We start from the raw sequence: 22,577 nt of genomic DNA on the forward strand, positions 1-22,577 counted from the left end.
CCCGAATTACTGGCTGCAACTATAGAGAGGAACGCTAGAAATGTTTAGACTCCAAAATAATCATAACAGGATACCATTTGATTCCGAATAAGCTAGAACAGCAAATTGCCAAATCCAGAGATAAAACTCGATAAACATAAAACTAAAAACGCTGAGAAATCATTCAAATGACATCACGCATCACAAATCGTGCATGGTTCAGTAGTACAGAGTAGCTATGCTTTTACGCCTTGCTGATCCTGCAGATCAGGTCCTGGCCATCGACGGAGTCGCCCTCCTTAACCTGGAGGCCAGACACCTTTCCGCTGTGCGGGGCGGAGATCACCATTTCCTAGATAAGAGTTAGCAAGGTATTCATATATGCAATAGAGGACAAAAAGTAATAACATACCATCTTCATGGCGCTCAGCACCGCAATAGGATCACCCTTCAAGACCTCGTGGCCATCGTGGATGCGGATCTCAACCACAACACCGCTCATGGGAGCACCGACCTGGCTGCTGTCGGTGGGCTCGGCCTTGGGGCGGGCGAGGTTCTCGATAGAGGCCTTCTGGTCATCGACACTGACCTGGCGAACTTCACCGTTGACCTCGTAGAAGACCTCACGCTGACCGGTCTGCTCGGAAAGAGGACCGATGGCGAGCAACTTCAGGATCAGGACCTTACCCTTCTCCAGCTCGACGTGGAACTCCTCGCCGATCTCGGGCCGGGCAAGGAAGTAGCGTGTCGGCAGAACAGACAGATCACCGAACTTGGCCACGAACTTGCGGTAGTCCTCGAACACCTTGGGGTACATGGCGTAACTGGCAACGTCGCACTCGGTAGCGGCGCCGAACTTCTCGCGGATGTCGTTCTTGATCTTGATGAGATCCATAGGCTCCAGGTACAGACCGGGGCGCTTGTCGAGCTTGCGACGGCCGCGCAGGGCCTTGGTACGCAAAGGCTCGGGGAAGCCGCCGTAGGGCTGGCCCATCAGACCCTCGAAGAACTCCAAGACTGATCCGGGGAAGTCGAGCTGATCGGCGCGGTCCAGGACGTCCTGGGCGGACAGCTTGTTGCTGACGATCCAGGAGGCGAAGTCACCACAGACCTTGGAGGAGGGGGTGACCTTGACGATGTCGCCCAGCAACTCGTTGGCCACCTCATACGCCTTCTTGGTCTCAGCCCACTGCTTTCCGAGACCCAGCTGGCTGGCCTGGAAGATCAGGTTGGTCAGCTGGCCACCGGGGATCTCGTGCTCGTAGACCTCGGGGTCGGGGCCAGTCAGACCAGCCTCGAAGGGAGAGTAGAGCAGACGAAGCTGAGCCCAGTAGCTGTCGATAGCGCGGATGTGAGACAGATCCAGCTTGGGGTCGTTCTCGGTACCCTGCAGGGAAGCAAGGAGAGCACCAATGCTGGGCTGCGAGGTCATACCAGACAGACTGTCGGTAGCGGCATCCACGGCATCAGCACCGGCCTCGGCACAGGCAATCATAGAGGCGACACCGGTTCCGGCGGAGTCGTGAGTGTGAACGTGGATGGGAAGATCGGGGTAGCGCTCGCGAATGGCACCGACCAGCAAACGGGCAGCCTGGGGCTTGAGCACACCAGCCATATCCTTGATTCCAAGAACGTGGGGACGCATCTTGACAATCTTGTCCACCAGACCCAGGTAGTACTCCAAGCTGTACTTCTTCTTGGGGTTCAGCATGTCACCACTGTAGCACATGGTGGCCTCGACGACACCACCGGCTTCGTGGACGGCCTTGACACCGACCTCGAGCTGGTCAAGATCGTTCAGGGCATCGAAGACACGGAAGATATCGACACCGTACTTCTTGGCCTGCTTACAGAAGTGGTAGATGGCGTTATCGGGAAGGGAAGAGTAGGCAACGCCGTTGGCGCCACGCAGCAGCATCTGGAAGGGAATGTTGGGGACGGCCTTGCGCATCTTGCGCAGTCTGTCCCAAGGATCCTCGTAGAGGAAGCGCATAGCCACGTCGAAGGTGGCTCCACCCCAGCACTCGAGGGAGTAAGCGTTGCTCAATGCGTGGCTGGTCTCAGTGGCGATGTTGAGCATATCAATTGTTCGCACACGGGTGGCTAGCAACGACTGGTGGGCATCACGCCAGGTGGTGTCCATGATCAAGCAGCCCTTGTTGGCGCGCACAGCGCGAGCGAAGCCCTCGGGGCCTTCGCGGTCCAGGATCTGCTTCCAGCCCTTGGTGCAAGGCACTGAGAGGTCAATGGGCTTGCCCGCAGCATCATTGAGAACTGGCCGGATGATATCACCCTTGAACTTGGGCTCACCGATCTGGCCCTTGATGCTGCTACCGTTGACAGCAACGTCACCCAGGTAAGCGAGCAGCTTCTGGGCACGGTTCTGGCTGCCAACGAGGGCAAAGAGCTCGGGGGTGTCATCAATGAATGTAGTCCAGCAAGTACCATCGATGAATACGGGGTGGCTCAGGAGCGAAGCAAGGAAAGGAATGTTGGTCTTGACACCGCGGATACGGAACTCAACCAGAGCACGAAGCATCTTGCGGCGGACGATCTCGTAGGTCGAGCCACGGCAAGTGCACTTGACCAGCATAGAGTCGTAGTGAGGAGAGATAATGGCACCAGCAAAGCCGTTACCACCGTCCAGACGGATTCCATTGCCACCAGCAGAGCGGTAGACCTCGATCTTACCAGTATCGGGGGAGAAGCCCTTGGCGGGGTCCTCGGTAGTGATACGGCACTGGATGGCGAAACCGCGAGTAGAGATGCGGTCCTGGGTAAGGCCAAGTTGTTCAAGGGTTGCACCAGCAGCGATCTGGATCTGAGCGGCCACGATATCGATACCGGTGATTTCCTCGGTGATAGTGTGCTCGACTTGAATTCTGGGGTTGATCTCGATGAAGTAGTGCTCATTTCCGCAGACAAGGAACTCAGCGGTACCAGCGTTGCGGTACCGAACTGACTTGGCCAACTTCACGGCATCAGACAAGATCTTATCACGAACATCGGCGGGAAGGTCCTTGGCAGGAGCAATCTCAACGACCTTCTGGTGGCGACGCTGAACGGAGCAATCACGCTCGAAGAGGTGGACAACGTTGCCCTGGTTATCACCGAGAAGCTGAACCTCGATGTGCTTGGGCTGGTCAAGGAAACGCTCGACGAAGACGGTACCGTTACCGAAGGCGGTGCGAGCCTCGGAAGTAGCACGCTCGAAAGAGTCACGCAGCTCGGACTGAGAACGGACAACACGCATACCACGGCCACCACCACCAAAGGCAGCCTTAATAATGATGGGGAAACCATATTCATCAGTGAAGGACTTGACCTCTTCAAAACGCTCGACGGGGCCCGGAGTTCCGGGGACAACGGGAACGTTGCACTTGATAGCAGCGCGGCGAGCGGAAACCTTGTCACCAAGGGCATCGATGGTCTCAGCGGTAGGGCCCACGAACACAATGCCAGCCTTCTCGACGTTCCGGGCGAACTCGGCGTTCTCTGACAGGAAACCGTAGCCGGGGTGGATCAGGTGGACACCGTGCTCCAGGGCGATCTTGATGATCTCATCACCGGCCAGATAAGCACCCACGGGGGTATATTGGCCCCGGTGACCGATCATGTAGGCCTCATCAGCCTTTTGACGATGCATTGAGAGACGATCTTCGTGTGAGAAGACTGCAACCGTCTGGAGGGACAGTTCGTGTGCGGTACGGAAGATACGGATGGGGATTTCACCACGGTTGGCGACTAGAATCTTTTGGAAGTGCATGATGGTCGAGTTGGCCCGCAGACGGCGGTGGACTGAGTCCTGGTGGTGCTCATTGTGATCCTCGATGAAGTCAGACTCATCAATGGCCTGCTCCGGCTGGCGGTGCTGAACAGCAGCCATGGTGTAGATGTGTGAGATGGAGAAGGTTAACGGAATTATTTACTAGTGAGGATTTGATTAGTTGAAATTCCGTTGAAGTTCCCGAGGTCCAGCTCTAGAAAGCAGAGGCGGTGACTCACTATAACCTAAGCTGGGGAGCTCTCTCCAAATTCAGGCCGGTTTCGGCGGATCACTGCGCAATCACTTGCACTGTCCTTCGGTATAAGCAACAGAAGGTATATAATAGAGATTGAATTGAATAGAATTGAATTGTTAAGGGATGATATAGAAAGAAAAGGAAGAAAAAAAAAGTAGATTTTTGAAGGGGGAGGGGTTAGATAAAGAGGGGAATCACAAGCGTGATCTGCAATGTCACAGATACTTTCCGGGGCGAGAGAACTGACTCCAGGAATGAGGTAACAGGTACTTACAGGTTCACCGGTACACCGGAGCTGCCCAGAAATTGGCAATGATCAAATCGAATAGAATAATAATAGAATAATAGATTTCGATTCTTCCATTTATTATTGGATTTATCCGAAATGGTTTGTTGCGGGGCTTTTACCCTCATGCCATCATCCCCCATACTAACCCTTGCTACTATATCCGTATTATTCCCACTACCCCGGACGAGAACGTCTCGCACGATAACTCCCCTATGAACTCGCACGAGAACATTCGGGTATTTTAGGCAATCGATTCCGCTGATCTACCTCGGGCCATCGGGACAATCGTCCAGCATATAGTCTTTAATTCGTAACGGATATTCACGGGAAGCTGGGAGGGAAAAGTCCGGGGGAGACTCGGAGAACTCTCGACACATGTGCAGCGAGAGAAGTGGATCAGACATTACAAGATTCCACCAGTTCGGGGAAAATGTGACCGAGCCGATATCTACATAAGTCACTACCGACGGAGTTATGAAGTAGGCGATCAATTTGACTCATATAATTATTTAATTATTCCAAGGGAAAATGTTCGGTCATGCGTCCATAATGGAAAGCCGATAATCGCAATCCATGACGCTATTTGATTTGTACCGCCCCCACTATCAAATCCCCTTCCCAGAATTCAATCTCACAGCATATCCCCTCCCTTGGCACTCTGGGAGGATCTCCCGCTTGTATGACAGATACTACCAATCTTCAGGGCTATTCGGCCTGCCAAGAGACATTCCTGAGATTCCCCAAGGTGCCAAGGTGCTCTATACAACCCGAGCTATTCCACCGTCAGCATCCATCAGCCCAAGAATCCAACCTGATACACGGGGTATCTTAATCTCGTCGCACGGAAAATTGCATCCTCTCTGATAAGCTCCCGCTTTAGCAAAGGATTTAAAGGTTGGCCGTGCAATCACCGCTCGAAGCGCTTATCTACCAACCTTGGAAGCTTCCCCGAGCGATTGACATCGTCAGACCCCTAGGGTCCTTTGGTCACACGTCTACACTCAACATCCCCGACGGAAAAATATACTTATTTCCGCCAGTAACCCTTGCTGGCTGCATGATTCCTCCACGGGGTTCCACTCTCCGGGGGAATTGAGCGTCTCTTTTTAGACGGGCCGAGAGGGAAATCGGCAGCTCGGAACTGCGAAACCCCTATGTTGTACATTGTATACTTCAGTAATCCCGCAGGCAGCACTAGAGCTTAAAAAAAAAAAAGAAAAAGAAAAAGAAAGAAAAAAAGAAAGAAACGTGATGCTTCGAGTCGAGATGTAGAGTGGGGAAATGCAGCATCTCATATCCTACTAAGACATCCAATGTCAGCCTGCCGTCGCACCTCATGGGCAAAGCTGCAAGCTGATAAAGTGATCTGCACTCACCTTGAATCCCAGGGCGAATGCATAGTTGCAGATGATTTACCTTGGCATCTTGGCGATACTGCTTTCTTCACCGAAGACCCTTACGTTCGAATGGATCCTAGGCGGGCCCTTGGCAGCCTCGGACTGGAGGGAAAACAGGGAAATACTGAGGTTACTGCGGTGAGGATAGATAAAAAACAAAAATTAGGGAAATTGCAATGCTATTACTGAATATCGAGCCATGGCCCAGACTGTTAAAAGCATAAAAAGAAAACGCAAGCTTATCAAATACATGCGGGAAAAAAAATTATCAGAAAGCAAGATTAAATGGGTCATGAGTTCCTCCTATGGCACACTCTTGGCGTAACCATCCCTCCATATGAAAGTCGTTCCTTTTGCAACCTCAATCACTTCCGCTGTATGTTACAAATGCAAGAGAAACGAAGAATCAAAAGCAAAACCAGTGCACGATTCTAGAATCCACGATACCCAGTTGCCTGGGGTGTGAGACCGGCGCCGTTGGACTGAGGGCCCTGGGTCAGCATGAGCCGCGAGCCCTGCAAAATGGGAGTATTGTCCTCCTCTGTGCGGGTTGTCTTCTCGCGGTTCTTGCGCTCCTCGTTGTCCTTCTTGAGCATCTCGATCGTCCGGGTCTGCTCGCAGAGGAAGTTGATCATGAAGGGCATAGTGAAATCGTGAAGACCCTTGCGCCATGAGATCTCCATGATGACATCGGGGCGGATGAGGTCGTAGCAGGCATAAAGCATGCCGACGTAGCACTCGCGGCTACCAATATCGACGAACTGATTATGATTAGTAAAGTCTCAAGCACTGACAGAGAGAGCGAACTTACGTAGCGGAGAAGATCCTCCACAACTTCGGGCTTGGCGGAGATAGCGGCAGTCTCAATAGCATCCTTGTAGAGCTTGTCCTGCTTGGAGAGCGCGATCGACTTTTCCCAGCGCTTGTTGTTGCGGTAAATGTTGGCCGCAATCTGGCGGAAGAAAATGAGGTCGTGCTTCTCAAGACGCTGGGCGAGAGCCACAGCGTCAAAGTTGTCATTCTGGTCAACAGAGTCCTTGAGCAGCTTGTGGTCCTCCTCCTCGATCAGGATCTCGTTAATAGCGTCGTTGACAGCCCGCTTGTTCTGAGATTGAACATTGAGCAGGAAAGGCTTGATCAGGGGGATGTTGTCAGAGCTCTGGAAGATACGAACGACACGATTGACGTCGATACGAGCGGTCAGAGCCTGAAGTAGGTCAGTGAGCAGAAGGGGCTGCTCCTGAAGGTAAAAATTCAGCGCCCGGTAGTAGATCTCCAAGTTGGCAACCTTGACGATGATATCCTTGAACGAGTGGTGCTCCCAGGCATCGGCGGCACGCTCCATCATGGCGAGAGCGGCGTTATCCCACTCATCATAGTGGCAGTACAGGAACACCAGCTCCGGCCAGAGATTGGCTTCCTCACAAGCCCGGATCATCTTGGGGATGTTGATGCGGGACCAGAAGAGTTTCAGGTGCTCCATGACACGGTCTGGGTGGTACTTCGACAGAGCAATGCCAAGCTCTGTGAACATGCCCATGTGAGCCCGCTCGAGACCAAGGCCTGCCTCCAAGACAGCGATCAGTTCATCGAAGTAACCATTGCGCTCGTATTGGCGAACAAGGCTCTGCAGCTCTTCGGCGTGAACAATGAGGTTGAGACCGCAAATTTGGGCAAGACGGAATTCCTTCTTCTCAACACAGGCTTCGTTGACCTGCTTCCAGACCTTGACGCTATTAGCCTTGCGGGCACACTCTACTGCAGCTTGGTAGTCCTCCAGGTGGACCAAGGTAGTCGCCAACTTGGCCCAGTTAGAGATGTTCGTGAAGAAGATCTTGGCAGCATGGTGGAAGCCTTCGGCATAAGCCTTGTCACCGGACGCTTCAATATCCGCAACATTAGTAGTGCGAAGGAAGTCCTCGAGCTCAGCAAGCTGATCCAGGCGGGCAAAGCAGAAAGCAAGAGCAGTATCAATAGCCGGCTCGCGCAGCGTCTTGCGGGCCATGCGAAGGAACTTGACGAGATCCTCATCCTTGCCTGCATGTGTTGCAGTCTCAATCACCTCATGGTAGTTGGATGGGTCCTCGGCACGGATGTAGGACTCAATTGAGTCAGTCACACGAAGACCATCGAGTTGGGCCTTGGCAACCTTGCTCCAAACCTCGGACAGCTCGACACGCTCAGCGAACTCTTGAGCTCGGTCGATGCTGACAATGTTCTCCACAAGCACGTTGACCGCGGCCAAGTTGTTGTTAACCTTCTTGTAGATTTCAAAGGCCTCCTCGTAGAGACCAACGCTGGTACACATCTCAGCAATTTCATCGGCGGAGAACTCGTTGAGCTGGTGAATGTAGTCCATCAGGCGACTCTTGTCAGCCTTGGCAGCAGTCAACATCAAGAGGTTCTGCAAGCTGGTATTATCACTGAAAGGAGAGGGCTCCAAAATGATTTTCTCGAGCAGCTCAATCAGCTCGCCGGGCAGATCGGCTTCAAGGAACGACTTGACGGCGACTGACACCTTCTCGGGTTCGGTAGATTCGGGAACCGCGGTGGCGATGACCTGGTCCACAAGGGAACGCCGGCCCTCGTTGTTCTCGCTGAGGACAAAGCTCCAGATCTCGGGGTCGGCACGCTCGACGAGGTAACGAGCTTGGGCACGGAACATGGAATTCTCGTTGGTGATGCTAATTAGCTCCAGGTCGTTCTGGCCCTTGCTGTAGGCAATGTAGGCCAGGTTGGGGTCACGCTTCTCGCAGTACTTTCCAACGGTGAGGGTGTCATATTGGTCGTTCTCCTTGAGGAACTTCTCTGGGTCGTTGTTGCTGTCGATGTAAATCTTCGCAAGAGCGTTGTAGACAGCCTGCTGCTGGTTGCCAGTGGCAAGAGTGGCCTCGAGGAAAGGCAGGAGCAGCTTGAGACGGTTTCGGCTCTCGACCTCAGAAACGAGCTCGTCGATGGGGATCACGGCTGGGTCGACAGTCGAGAGCAGGTTCTTGATGATGCTCTCCTCACAGTCAACATCGAGCAAACCGCCAACAACAGAAGGGGCGCGACCAGGGTTGACGCGCTGGACATAGACCTCGATCGACTTGAACTGCTGGTTCTGGTAGAGGTACAAGACCAAATCGTGGATAAAGTTGAAACGATCGCAAACGATGATCAAAGGGAGCTGCTCTGTCAGGCGGGCTTCCTTCAGGAAGTTCTTCACCTTCTCGGGGTTGTAGTAGTTGCTCTCACGACAAATACGCTCAACCTCAGTGACCTGGTTCATGGCGGTGGCAGCCTCGATGTACTTGAAGTGCACTTCGGGGTCCTCGCTGAGGTTGACGATGCTTCCCAGGTAGTAGTAAAGACCCTCGGCAGTGCGGTATTTCTCCAGAAGATCAATCAGACGATTAGCACCAAGAAGGTCGGAGAACTTAGTGGCAATCTGGACCACAGACTGCAGGTTCTGGCGAATGTTCGACTCCAACATGGTGTCCAGGCAGTCGAGAGTTTGCTCCACAGACAGACGACCGAAGTAGCTCATCAGCCACTCGGGGCTCAGCTTGTCGGTGCGAACAATGTTGCGCTTGATTACAGCGGGATCATCCGAGTTTTCGAGAGCACGCTGAATGAGGCCGGCATTCTCGCAAAGCTGGGCGATACGAGGGCGGTCATAGTGTGTGAATATTTCGTTGCCGAGGATGGCGTCTGCGACCTGGGGAGCGTTGACGAGGTTCATCTCCAGTAAACGAGTTTGCAGATGGCCGTGCTCGGGCTTGTTGTCCTTAAGAGCGTCCAGGAGGAAGGAAGTGGCCTGCTGGATCATGTTCTGTGACAGGAACACATCAACAACGCGATCAAGGTCAACCAATGCACCACTTTCTTCATTGGCGAGCTGAGTAGCGAACTCAGCACCCTTCTCGGGGTTAACGCGAACAATGTGCTGAAGCAGCTGGGTGTAGTCCGGCTGGTATCCAGCTTGCTTGGAGTATGCAAGAATCTTGTCGAATTGACCAGTCTCCGCGAATCCAGCTACAACCTTGTGAGGAACATTAGCTTGGAGATAAACGGTCAAGGCAAGGGACATGTCGTATGGCCGAATGATGTCACCAAGCTCCTCCGAGCTCTCCAGCTTCTTCTCCTGCATCCACTTCTCAAGCAAGTGCTTGCGGTTCTGCTGCAAGACGGGTCGGACAAGCTCAACACTTTCGTACTTGTTGAGCGAACCCTTGTCTAGGAGCATACCAAAGTACTGCAAGATCACCGACATCTGACCGGTTTGGGGAGCGCTCTTGAAGCGGTTGATAGTTTCCAGGGTGCGGAGGAAACCCCGAGGGGAGTTGGCGGCAATCTTGGCGGCCTCGGCGTAATCCTGCGAGGCCATGAGAGAGTCAAACTGCTGCTGGTACAGGTGGTCCGCGCCTGGAAGGCCGGCCTTCGAGGCAAGTTTGATAGCAAGACCGGACATGGCGGGGTTCTCCATGAGGTACTGGATAATATTGCTTTCGTCGACACTGACGGCCAGGACTTGACCCTTGCGGTTCACACCGACAAGACCGGCTCCCTCGGAATCCGGGGTCGTGGTGAAGATCGTCTCGCTGGAGATGCGGTTCATGAAGATACAAGTGCCAGTCTCGAGATCATAAAGGTGAATGAAGCCGTATTTCGTAACGAGGTAGACCACGTCGTATTTGCTGGACACCTGCATTGCGACGGGGAAATCATTGACCGCCTCTTGTGGGAAGTACACCTCGACGGCCTTCTTCTGGAAGCGAGGGTTGGGCTCTTGGTGGTCGATTTCGGCAATTTGCAGCTTGGCGCCCGTTTGGGTACGAACGGCGAAGGTAAAGAGGCTGTGGGGTAGGGGGGAGCCCTCGACGGTAATGTTGGCGAAAGAGGCAGCATGACCTTCGATGAATTGAGAGATCCCGCGCTCCTTTGAGTAAAGCTGCATCGATCCAACGACCCGGCCCTGCTGCTGGCTAATACCAACCACGACCATCCACTTCTCCTCGGCGTTGACGCGGTAGTTGATAATTTGGCATCCCTAAAGGGCATCCACAGATTAGCATACTAGGCTTTAATTGTTGTATCCACATCGCAAAGAACATACTGCAAGGTTGGGAAGCCGGTCGAACACTTTGACGGGGTTCTGCTGTGTGGCGTCATAGACATCCCAGTGGTAGACCGCTGAATCGGTGACCAGACCCAGGGACCTTTCGCTGAACCACTTCCAGTAGACAATATCTTCATTCATATTCGCCGACTTCAACTTTTGCCGCGCCCCAAGGTCGAAGATCTGAATGGTGCGACCCTGAGCCTTCAAGGCGATGATGTTCTTGTTCCAATGCATGATCGCACTGTCGGCGTTGATCGGGCGTCGTAGAACTTCATTGTTGTTCTTGAGGTCGATAATGATGACCTCTGGTTTGCCATCATCGTCGGGCTTTTGACGAACACAGACGTAGTGATCAGATTCTAGTGTCTAAACGGACGATTATTGTTAGCCATGCCTTGTGTCCATGATTTGAGGGGTAGTCGCAAGGCGACAGTAAATAACTTACACATGAAGTGAAGCCAATTGACGCCGGCTATAAATATGAAACGTTAGTAAAAGTCCCAATATATCAAGAAAGAATGCGCTACACAGCCGGTGCATCCGTCTCGAAGCTCGAGCTAGTCACGAAGCATCGCCGCGGTAAACATGGTTGGCTGTACATACCGCAATGCCGACAGAGGTCAACTGTAGAATTCATGCGCAGGTTAGTTTCAGAGCTTTAGTGGTCATGAGATAAAGATGAGGGGCAACCACGTACATTGACCAGCTCTGTGAACTTGATGGGGAGAGGTGCCATATTTACGTAGGCCGCAGTACGACCTAGTCCGCCGAATGAAACGCCACGCAAAGAAGGCAGAAGAATTGAAGTATGATGAAAAAGGGTGATGAAGTGCGAATGTCACGAGGAAGAAAAAAAGAAAAGAAGAAGAAGTATGAATAGAAGGGGGGGGTTAGAGATCTGGTAGATGCGGAAGTGACCTCAGGAGGCCGCTGCTGTCGTTGCTGAGGTGTCGCTTATGGGCGATCACGTGACACGGGGCTTACCAGATTGTCCCTTTCAGATGCGTTTGCAGGTAGAAAAGATAAAGAGAGGGCGAGATGAAAGGTAGAAATCAAACTTGCTGATATATTGTCAGATTAACTTGAGAGAGAGCTCTGGAGAAGTGCTGTCAACTCAAGTTCATATACCTCTTTTACCTATGTTGGAGGTATAACTGACCGCCCTCACCATGCCCCAATGTTGACTAGGTACACCATGGACCTACGTGGCTCTTACTACTCATCCTGGCCACATTCTCTAATATTCTTTTATTTCTGTGCTTTGGGGTTTGAATACCACTATGCTAAAAATATATATCACTTTACTCTTTGTGGGAAACCCGATTTCTCCAAATATAAGCTAAGGATGGCTGTATAAGCATATAAACCGTCCGTGAACCCTGAAAAGCAGGGAATGTGCACGTTCAGCCCATTTTATAAGTGGCAATTAGCCTCTATCTAAAGCCAAGAGTTCCGAACTCAGGAGATTGGGGAATTGGAAATCGGCCCCTTAACCAGATCCACTCTAGCGGGCCCTACCTTTTAGCCATTACAGCTGCGCGCCTCGGCTCTTCAGACGTCATCAGGTGAAAAGACCCCCTCGCCAATCAGTATAAAGTTATTGAGTTACCCATCCCAGACAGTCTACAAACAATCTTATGGCATGGCACCTCCAAGACAATATAGCCGACTGCCAACAGCCCACTAGAGCCCCCAAGAAAATTTCTTCCGACGGTCTAAGCCGTGAACTCACATTAAACACCGAACCGGAGCCACTAGAATGCATATCGGCCCATTTTTCACTCAGATGCTCGGCGAAAAGGATCAATGACCACGCGCACAGCGCCATCCGGTGTGTGGGCTGCTTGTCTATCTCGGTCAAGCCAAGCCCGGAAGGATCTCTAGGCTAGGACTCCCCACGCCAAGCCAGCCTTAAAGTGTGTGATGCGGGATGTTGCTTCTATACTGTCCTCGCATTGGCGGCACGGTGCTCCCAAGTCCTTGGCATCTGCTTGGCCCATTAGTGAACTGGTATTTTACCCTGTCCGAAGCTCGGGATCCTGGGGTGCAGGGTGATTTTATTGTTCGCATAACGAGAAAAATGCGGGATGGAGATGCGGGGGTATATCGCGGTATGTGGCTATAAAATGGTGGGCACCGACATAAAACTTGAAAGAAATATCCCAAACATTCCCCGGAAGAATCCCACAAAGTCTGCCATCAAATTTTCTGGGCTGCTGTGTTCAGAGTGGTCAGATTATTCTGTTAGTTAGCCTCCCTTGCTTGCTTTTTGTATCTCTACCTTTTTCTTCTTTTTCTTTCTCTTCAAGTTATTCTACCCCCTCTCTTGATAGACAGCCATAATGGCGTCTCCCAATGAAAGGGCAGATCCGATTCCGGATGGTATGTTCGCCACGGCACGTCAGTCCATTGGTGATCTCTTCATCTGGAAGCAGCGTGTCGAGGTGACCAATGAACACGGAGAGACACACGCAGAATGGCAAACCCCAGAGCGTATCCAGAACCCTTTCAGCCTGATGGCGCAGCTTTCAGCTCGAGACTGGGTGTTCTTCCTAGTGGGACTCACTGCCTGGACTGCTGATGCATTTGATTTCCATGCCCTATCCATCCAGACAGTAAAGCTGGCAGAATACTACGACAGATCCAAAACAGATATTTCGACTGCCATCACTCTGACTCTGCTGCTGAGGAGTGTAGGAGCTGCATTCTTTGGACTCGCTGGTGATAAATATGGTCGTAAATGGCCCATGGTGCTCAATATGATCATTCTGGGGATCTTGCAAATTGCCACCATTTACAGTAAGACTTTCCAGCAGTTCTTGGCTGTGCGAAGTCTCTTTGGTCTTTTCATGGGTGGCGTTTATGGAAATGCTATTTCTATGGCTTTGGAACATTGCCCGTAAGTATCATCGTCCAGGGTTGAGTGGCATTCGTTAATCATCTTGGAAAACAGTGTCAACGCGAGAGGTCTTATGTCTGGAATCCTTCAACAAGGGTATTCACTTGGATATGTGTTTGCGGCATGTGCCAACCTTGGTGTTGGCGGTGCAACAGATAGTTGGAAAACCGTATTCTGGATTGCAGGTGAGTCTACTATCCTTATCCAACACTGTTTGTCTACCACTAACAATTTGTCTTGTGCAGCCGGTATCTCAATTGCAGTTGGCTTCGTTCGCATCTGCTTCCCCGAGTCGCAGTCCTTCATCGAAGCCAAGAAATCTGGCAAGCGAACAATGACCGCAGGCGAGTTTTGGCGCGAAACAATAAGCATGTTGGGCAAGGAATGGCGCATGTGCATCTACTGTATCATTCTCATGACCTGGGTATGTTGTGACCGATATTCCGGTTCCTGTTCAAGACTTATCTAATTTGTTTCGCGATAGTTCAATTTCTATTCCCACACATCCCAAGACTCATACACCACATTCATGCTCACTGCAAAGGAGCTTGATAACGAGGGCGCCTCGCGAGCTTCTATTCTGATGAAGACTGGAGCCTGTGTGGGTGGGACAATCATCGGCTACCTGTCCCAGTTCTTCGGTCGTCGCCGAGCAATCGTCGCCTCCGCCTTTGTATCTGCAGTCCTCATCCCGGCATGGATCCTCCCAGAAGGCGAGCGGTCTCTGAGCGCGACAGGATTCTTCATGCAATTCTTCGTTCAGGGAGCATGGGGCGTGATCCCCGTTCATCTGAACGAGCTATCACCCCCGGCGTTCCGCTCTTCTTTCACGGGTCTGACATACCAGATTGGAAATATGATTTCCTCGCCATCGTCACAGATTGTGAACGCAATCGCTGAATCCACATTCATCACTAGTGCAGCCGGTCATCGTGTTGAGGCCTATGGGCCTGTGATGGGGGTTGCCACTGCCATCATTGCTCTTGGTATCATATTCACTACTGCTGTTGGTCCTGAGAAACGTGGTCGGCGGTTCGAAACTGTTGTGGCTGGAGTTGATGAAGCTGCCAATGCCAAAACTATGGATTTGGAAACAGGTGCGGGTGATGATAAGCCAAGTGGTGAGACCATTGAGATGGCGCATCAGAAAATTTAAATTGGGTCCTGGTGGTGGTTGATTTCGGCAAATCGGGTGTCATTTTTGGTCATTTTGTCACTCTACGGGGTGCAATATGGAGCCTGATACTCCGTAATTAATTTCCTATTTCAACTAGGTACTTTACTTATGAGTTATGTCAAGGACGACGGAAGAATAACGAGAAACTGAAATGACACTTTAATATATATATCTCTCTCTTTTGGGGAATTCTTCGACCAACCTGAGACGAAGCGGATTCTATTCCTCTTATTAATTTACTAAGTTCTCCAGATAAAGGCTTCTTTCTATATCTCTATATAGACAAGAATAGCTGGTAGCTTATGCGGTCTTGTTAAGTCTTTTTAGATGTTTATTAAGATGTCTTCTCGATATTCCTTCCGATATACAGGGTAACTAACCTTATTTTAGATATTGAGGATACAAGAGTAGACGGCCGCGTATACGGCCTTGTGGTGCCTTTTTATAGTCTTTTGAGTAGTCTTTCATGGTGTTTTTGTATGGTGGTCTCAAGATATTCTGTTTACAACTAGAATATGAGGACCTGTGGGATTGACGCCGAAAATGACCACTTTTGAGGCCAGAAACGGCTGCCTTTCCACCCGTAACTTTGGACGTCCAGCTGCCACTTGACCGCCCACTGCCCTGTAACACCACTTTTCTGCACCCGCCCAACACTTTTAGTAATCCTCCGGTCCTGATGTTGACGCTCGACTTATACTGCCCATACTAGAGCCCAGGCTCTGCCCCTGCAGTGTTGGCTCACCGCCTCAAGCGGATACAACATCACTTCCGACCGCCCTTGTATTTACATTTCCTTGAGCTTTAGAGATAAACAGCATGCAGGCACCGTTCAATGGAATCAATTCAACTGTAGCCCTTCACAGGTTAAAACCAGTTAGACTTGACGGCCCTCTTCTTCGTGCTCCTAAAGCTGGTTCTTTAGACGGGTAAATGTCCATTCTCGACGCTGACCGATACCACGTTCAATAGTACACTCATCAGACCAATAAACACGGACCTAATCCTCAGAAGTAAAGTGTTCATATCTTCGCGCCTAAGTAAGGCTTTTTTCAGCAGATAGAGGTGTTAAAGTAGGCCGTTGCATTTTCCGCCACTTTCGAAGGCCCATTTCATGGGTTAGTCGCGGGTACGTTTAACCTTATGATCGACCTCTGCGAGTAGGTCTGCGACTAAGATTAACGGGTTTTGTTATATAGTCTCATATATATGGTCACGGTCGTCCTCGGTACGCTTTGACTCTTGAGTAAGAGTATACTGAATAGTTGAGCGTGGAGTATCTGGAAATCGTAAAACTATCGGTACAAATTATATTACAAGATTACTAAAAGCCATGTTCCTCGAACTCTTGTTCTGTCCATTGCCACAATTCCTCCGCTTTGTCCATGTCACTCTCGATGCCCGTTCTTTTCGCTTCCTTGAAGAAAGGGATGTAGTACGCTCCGTTCTTCACTTTAGCCGAATCAGCGGTACTTGCCCATAACTGATTGAGTGTGCCAGTAGGAATATCCACGGAAGCTACTGAGCTGAACAGACGAAAAATGAAAGAGAGAACTGGGTTGGCTGTCATTCCACCTCCAATATTCGTCCGGACAAGCCCCGGGTGTAGAGAAACCGACTTAATACTGGGAAACTTCTTGGCGCAAGATCTCGCGAAGTATATGTTGGCGAGTTTGGAGTGACCATAACGGGCGACGGTGCTGATCTCGGTGAGCGGTGTCTTCACCTGCTTTAGAAGTATGCCGGTTTTGGGAGCGTTTCGGTATATCTCAGAGCTAATGTTCACAATACGAACATCGGCCCCGGTATCAGCAGTCTTGGTGAGGACCGGCAGAAGTAGTCGAGTCAGCAGTGCCGAACCCATGTAATTTGTGCCAAATTGGACCTCGAAACCATCCTCGGTCAAGCCAGGGGGTGCAGCAAAGATACCGGCGTTGTTGATAAGAATATCGAGACGGTCGTTTGTGGACAGGAATGTTTCAGCTGCGCGTTTGATGGAGGCGAAAGACGCAAGATCTATGTCCAGAAACACGATCTCCGCGGAAGGAACTTCTCGCTTGATATCAAGAATTGCTTCTTCTGCTTTCTTGACGCTGCGAGCGCCCATATATATCTTTGTAGGGTTGTGCGCCGCCAATTGCTTTATGGTTTCTTTTCCGAGACCATTGTTGCCCCCAGTCACCAGAATGACCCGCCCAGAAAGGCTTGAAATATCCTTTCTGGGGTCAAAAGAGTGGCCCTTGCGGAAAAGAGAAGACATTTTCTTTGCATAGAACAATAGATACTGAATTTCCGATGTTCTACCGTGAAGTTATACTCTCTTTTTGATGAATCATCATCCCGAGCCTCGACTCGGACCCGGGGTGACTATTAACCATGCCCGATTTATATACCAGTGGCGACACCACAATTGACCGCCGGCCTTTTGAATCGTCCCGACTCTTCAATTATCTTTTCAAGTCAGCCTTAACTAGATATATTCTCCCTTCTCAGAGGCCCAAGGCATGTCGATTTCACGCATCCCGGTGATGAGGCCACTTTTGTATCTAATTTATGCTTAGTCGACATCGGAGGCCATTTACCTCAGGATCTACCCAGAGCACTTACAGTGGTGTTCCATGAGTATTTGACCTTCACTTTAAACAACCTATGTTTAAATACGAAGTTGGGCATTACCAGCTATTAAATTGGATTGAATTTCCGTTTCTGCGAGGCAATATTTGAAGTGGGCCTAAGAAATGGCCCCTAGACCGAAGTACCCAAGTTCAAAACTGTATATATCGCTTCTCGATTGGCCAATCATAAGGTGGTATATTTAACATTGACCCCACGCCTTCTTATGTTTTCTTCGGTCAATTATTTGTGAAATCTATTTTGATTTATCGCTTTTACTATATATTCTGGGGTGTCCAGCTCTCATTCAAAATGGATTAACTGACTAGTGTACTTCGCAAGGTCCAAGACCCACTTCTCTTTTGCCAGTAGAACTTCATATGCACTAATACCAGAAAAAGCCAATGAGGCCATTGCACAGTAGAAGGGATCGAGTCTTCTTGGTGGCACGTCTCGGAGGTTGCACCATTGTGGCTTCAGTTTTGGGCGGAGCATGGGCGATTCTAGACTGCGAAGCTGGTATACCATGGGTTACACAGTATAAAAGTGCATAGTCATGAGCAGTTCCGATGCAAGCATTGTCGTCAGATCGAAGGACAAATCGTCACTCTACAAGCTACGACCGGTTTACTTCTATGCCAGGCAAATGGCGCTTACGAGGATAGGATAAGGACAGACAAGATAGGCCATAACAAGGTACCCAATCCATCATGAGAATATTCTCGCTGGAAAGGGACCGACTCTTTGACGAAGCCCATGAGGCATTCTCAAGCGAGTCTGGGCTAGACACTAGGTTGAAACCCAGTGTCCGCCATCCTTTTCAACAATGGTTATGCGGAAAACATCACCTCTCGTGAAGCCTCATTGTGAAAAGGGGAAAGCAGCAGTAAAAGGGTAATAATCAATTCATGTCTCTCCCACGCCTATCCTGGTTGCCGGAGTACAAAATCAAGACCATGTTGGAGATCAAAGGGGCCCGCCGACTGGCAGTGGGGTGCCCGTCCACAAATTTTGTTTCCTCGAGTACTCGGGATAATTTTTTTGGTTCTTGTCGAGTACCTCGTACTTCACAGGCCATACCCAGCCGTTATGTCTTTTATAGACTTAACGGATAATTCCATCGTACTTGGTCTTGTACCATCTCATGGTCTCAGTGGTGGTGATGCGGTGGTTGACACCGATCTTGGACTGGCAGCGGCGGCGCTTGGCAACACGGGCACCGGGGCGGTCCCTAAAATTACTTGTTAATATCCGGTGTGAATTGCTACGAAATACAGTGTCCAGTGGGAACTCACATGCAGACGAAGAAGTCCATGCCGTAGATACCAATGCCGGGATCGTACTTGATACCGAGATCGATGTGCTCGCTGATACCGAATCCGAAGTTACCGGTCTCGGAGAAGTTGCGCTTGCGGAGCTCGTACTCCTTGACCTTGAGGCCACGCTCGAGGATCTCCTCGGCCTTGGCGCCACGGATGGTGACGTGGACGGAGATCTTTTCGTTACGGCGGATACCGAAGGTACGGACGGTGTAACGGGCCTTGCTGTAGACGGGGGTCTGACCGGACAGCTGCTCGAGAACCTTGGCGGCACGAGTGAGTCTATCACCGGACTCTCCGACGGAGATGTTCAGGACCAACTTCGACAAGCGAAGAGATCGGCAGGGGTTCTCGGCCTTAGCAACTTGGGCAGACTGCATCGTGTTAGTCTCAACTTGTGGAATGTGTATCTAGCCGACGAATAGATATTTTCAGGGAAATTGAAGATTGGGTGCGCGCAAGACGGAGATCTCCAGGTTGTGGCCCAGATTAACAGGAATGAAAGAAAACAATATAGTCGATCGGATGTGTAGTTTGGATTGTAGGAAGCTGAACATACCATGACGGCGGTTGGGCGTGAAGTGGTTGTCGACTGGGGAGACAAGAGTGATCGCGGAAAAAGAGAAAGTGTGGACTGTGGGATCATACACGTGACTTGGAAGCCCTGATCGTTGCTTAGATAAGGTGTCTAATTCGAGCGCTTAGTCATTTATGTTTTTGGCCTCAATATGCCTCAGGCAGCACCCTTGCAAACTGGCGGCTGACTCAGGTATTAGGTAATCCAATATCAAGAACTGGCAGCACCTGACAAGCTTGAGCTACACATCTTTGATAGGATCTCGCACCTTTGCTTCGTCCCCCGCAGTAGAAAGACTTTCTCTATCTACTGATCTCTATTTTTTGATCTCTCAAGTCGCATCCGTGCGCGCTCTCTAGCCAACATGGCTTCCCACAAGATGGTGAGTTTCGTCCCCATTTGCACCCCCGAAACCCGTGCGGTCAATGGCTGTCGCTAACTCCTTTCATTTAGCAAAACCTTGTGAGTTCGGCTCAAATTACTTCCAGATCTCGATTAGAGTACCTAATTTCTTTTCCAGATTAACTACCGGATGCGCGTAACATTGAACGATGGACGTCAAATGACCGGTTCCATGCTTGCATTCGATAAGGTATTTCTCGCTGATTCCGAGACTGAGCGCCCAACTGACCTTTCTACTTTCTAGCACATGAACCTAGTTCTTGCAGATACAGAAGAATTCCGTCGCATCAAGCGGAAATCCAAGCCCTCCGCCGGTCCCACAAACGCCCCGATGGTTGAAGCGGAAGAGAAGCGAAGCCTCGGCCTGACTATCGTGCGCGGTACTCAAGTCGTCTCTTGCTCTGTTGAAGGTCCTCCTCCTGCCGACCCCTCTGCCCGACTTGGTACCGCCGGACCCGGCGCAGCTGCCACTCTTGCCGCGGGCCCTGGTATCAGCAAGCCCGCTGGCCGCGGCCTGCCTATCGGACTCGGCGGCCCTGCAGCCGGCGTTGGTGGACCCCCACCCCCAGGCGGTTTTGGATTCCCCCCTGGCGGTTTCCCCGGCGCCCCTCCTCCAGGCTTTGCTGGACGTGGAGGCCCCCCGGTGGACCTCGTAAGTACTCTCATTTGCCTAGATCGACTGGGGCTCAAACTGACTGATTCGCTTCTAGCTGGTTTCGCACCTCCTCCTGGGTTTGCTCCTCAGGGTGGCCCCCGTAAGTTTGCACCCAATAATTTTCCAGCTGCGTCTCCTATACTGATATTCTCATAGCTGCCGGTTTCCAACCTCCTCCTGGTTTCCAGCCTCCCGGTCAGGGGCGTGGATACCCCCCCCCTGGATTTGGTGGCAGGTAATTAGAAATGTGCACAGGATTATTCTATGCTTTAAATTATCGGTGATCTGATTTCACCCCGAAAGGAACATGGGCGGCTCAGCAGAATAAGAACCATTGTCAACGCTTCCAGCGAAAGATAACGATACGCGGACAGGCTAGATTACCCCCAAATTCTACTGGGCAAGGCGTTGCGGCGCATGGATGGAGGTCGTGTCGAGGAACGGGACAAAAAAGACCAAAGTCCTTTTGAATTACGCATTAAGTCAAAAAAAAAAATATGCTAGCTTTTACACGCGGCCTTTTCATTCAATATCGATCAATATCCCATTTATTTATGTCCATTTCCCGTTAAATCATGTATATTGTGTCTTCTATTGTATACTGTCCTCTGCGTGTCTGCCCCATATTTACTCCGTACTGGGCCTCCTTCCACTCTACCAGTGCGATGAATATAGGTCTGTATGTAAAAACCTTGCGCTCGTATTTTATTACAGCTAGCTCTTTTCTTCCTCTGTTGTCGTTTACACATCAAATCAAATCATAGCACGGCGGTAAATTGGGGGTAGTTAGTATAGGAGTCCATTCCTCTAATATATATTCGTATAGCTCGTCTTAGATTGCGCCTAAAAACCACAAAATATGAAGAAAACAACCAAAGATTGCCATACTATACATAGCCACTAATAATTACCGGCTTATATCAACCAATTTAATATAAAAAACCGATAATTGTTTTATAAAACATCGGTTCCAACGAAGGTGATATTGTAGAAGGTACTTCACGTGACACGGCCGACGCCGGTGAGTCGAGCGCTTCCGCATCCCCCAGATATCGACCTCATCTCCCCCGAACTCAGTCCCGTCTAATAACTCCCAGCAACTTCACAATGGCTGCTGCTATCAAGGCAATCAACGCCAAGATCCGCTCCAACTCGGTGCTGGACTATGTTTGCTCAACCCGTACGTATCGACACCAGGTTCCAGAGCGCTTCCCGTCCCGAGATCGGCCAACGGCGAATGAGACCGAAGGAGAATAAGCATTGGAATCAAGGTCGAGGATGAGAGGAACACGCTTTTCATCTTGGACTTGCACATCCGCAATGCAATAAAGTGCAAATGAACCGAACAGATTGCTGACAGTCGATGGCGCTTCTTAGATTTTTGGGGCCCTGTCTCCAACTTCGGTATCCCCATTGCCGCTGTGATGGACACACAGAAGGATGCTGAGATGTACGTTCATATCCGATGAATGAAGGGAGCTTTGGCTTTCGTCTTCTGCGTTTCTGTTGGCTGCAATAGTCTCAGCAACCGTACTGATAGCTCTATCTTAACAGCATCTCTGGCCCTATGACCGGTGCCCTCATTGTCTATGCCGCCACCTTCATGCGCTACTCCCTCGCTATCACACCCAAGAACTACCTCCTCTTCGCATGCCACTTGACCAACTTCGGCGCCCAGACTACCCAGGGATTCCGTTACATGAACTACTGGAAGTACGTTTCGTCCTATGAGGCCTTATTTGGCCTTTGTATTTGTCTACAAGCTTCATATAACCGTGATTATTAACTTGATTCTACTTTGCAGGTGGGGAGGCCGGGAGAAGCAGCTCGCTGAGCAGGCTGCTAAGGGCGGCGCAGCCGCCGAGGCCGGTGCTTAAGAATCGCCCTCGAGAAGAAATTGGTTGTGCTTTTTTTTTCGGTTTTCATCGAGGCTAATAGGCATCTATCTCTTTTTGCAGAATTGCACATCCATAGACATATGGTCTGCTAGTTTTCGCCTTGGGGCTAGATGAGTCTCGGACAATCATAAAAGAGGAGGCATATAGAGGTAGACTTGCGGTTTTGAGGAAGACACCTAGCTATCGGCGCTGGCTGCGATCTAGTGTCGGTTTGCTGATAGTCACTGTACATAGGCTCTATATTAT

The 22,577-nt window shown here is 50.6% G+C and overlaps 7 protein-coding genes across 7 annotated transcripts; 3 read left to right on the forward strand and 4 right to left on the reverse strand.

Moving 5' to 3' along the window:
* Positions 1 to 223: 223 nt before the first annotated feature.
* On the reverse strand, positions 224 to 3,865 carry N7447_006578 (pyruvate carboxylase; the record flags this gene model as incomplete). Its single annotated transcript, XM_057230840.1, has 2 exons — positions 224 to 331; positions 392 to 3,865. 2 exons carry the CDS (start codon positions 3,863 to 3,865, stop codon positions 224 to 226), a joined length of 3,582 nt encoding a protein of 1,193 aa, XP_057085930.1.
* Positions 3,866 to 6,118: 2,253 nt separating this feature from the next.
* N7447_006579 (uncharacterized protein) lies at positions 6,119 to 11,527 on the reverse strand (the record flags this gene model as incomplete). Its single annotated transcript, XM_057230841.1, has 6 exons — positions 6,119 to 6,448; positions 6,499 to 10,719; positions 10,786 to 11,157; positions 11,237 to 11,263; positions 11,395 to 11,415; positions 11,489 to 11,527. 6 exons carry the CDS (start codon positions 11,525 to 11,527, stop codon positions 6,119 to 6,121), a joined length of 5,010 nt encoding a protein of 1,669 aa, XP_057085931.1.
* Positions 11,528 to 13,133: 1,606 nt separating this feature from the next.
* On the forward strand, positions 13,134 to 14,846 carry N7447_006580 (carboxylic acid transport protein; the record flags this gene model as incomplete). Its single annotated transcript, XM_057230842.1, has 4 exons — positions 13,134 to 13,690; positions 13,745 to 13,875; positions 13,936 to 14,114; positions 14,175 to 14,846. The coding sequence occupies 4 exons, from the start codon at positions 13,134 to 13,136 to the stop codon at positions 14,844 to 14,846; spliced, it is 1,539 nt and encodes a 512-aa protein (XP_057085932.1).
* Positions 14,847 to 16,191: 1,345 nt separating this feature from the next.
* N7447_006581 (Short-chain dehydrogenase/reductase SDR) lies at positions 16,192 to 17,127 on the reverse strand (the record flags this gene model as incomplete). Its single annotated transcript, XM_057230843.1, has 1 exon — positions 16,192 to 17,127. One exon carries the CDS (start codon positions 17,125 to 17,127, stop codon positions 16,192 to 16,194), a length of 936 nt encoding a protein of 311 aa, XP_057085933.1.
* Positions 17,128 to 18,584: 1,457 nt separating this feature from the next.
* On the reverse strand, positions 18,585 to 19,179 carry N7447_006582 (60S ribosomal protein uL5; the record flags this gene model as incomplete). The annotated part of the gene is made up of 2 exons (XM_057230844.1): positions 18,585 to 18,711; positions 18,776 to 19,179. The coding sequence occupies 2 exons, from the start codon at positions 19,177 to 19,179 to the stop codon at positions 18,585 to 18,587; spliced, it is 531 nt and encodes a 176-aa protein (XP_057085934.1).
* A 561-nt stretch (positions 19,180 to 19,740) lies between these two features.
* Positions 19,741 to 20,672, forward strand: N7447_006583 (small nuclear ribonucleoprotein-associated protein; the record flags this gene model as incomplete). The annotated part of the gene is made up of 5 exons (XM_057230845.1): positions 19,741 to 19,758; positions 19,830 to 19,838; positions 19,897 to 19,968; positions 20,023 to 20,533; positions 20,590 to 20,672. The coding sequence occupies 5 exons, from the start codon at positions 19,741 to 19,743 to the stop codon at positions 20,670 to 20,672; spliced, it is 693 nt and encodes a 230-aa protein (XP_057085935.1).
* An 868-nt stretch (positions 20,673 to 21,540) lies between these two features.
* On the forward strand, positions 21,541 to 22,310 carry N7447_006584 (pyruvate transporter MPC1; the record flags this gene model as incomplete). The annotated part of the gene is made up of 4 exons (XM_057230846.1): positions 21,541 to 21,613; positions 21,811 to 21,883; positions 21,988 to 22,146; positions 22,238 to 22,310. The coding sequence occupies 4 exons, from the start codon at positions 21,541 to 21,543 to the stop codon at positions 22,308 to 22,310; spliced, it is 378 nt and encodes a 125-aa protein (XP_057085936.1).
* Between the last annotated feature and the right edge of the window lie 267 nt (positions 22,311 to 22,577).

The sequence above is a fragment of the Penicillium robsamsonii genome (assembly GCF_028829455.1).
Source record: "Penicillium robsamsonii strain IBT 29466 chromosome Unknown utg000003l_segment0_segment0, whole genome shotgun sequence".
Classification (NCBI taxonomy): Eukaryota; Fungi; Ascomycota; class Eurotiomycetes; order Eurotiales; family Aspergillaceae; genus Penicillium; species Penicillium robsamsonii.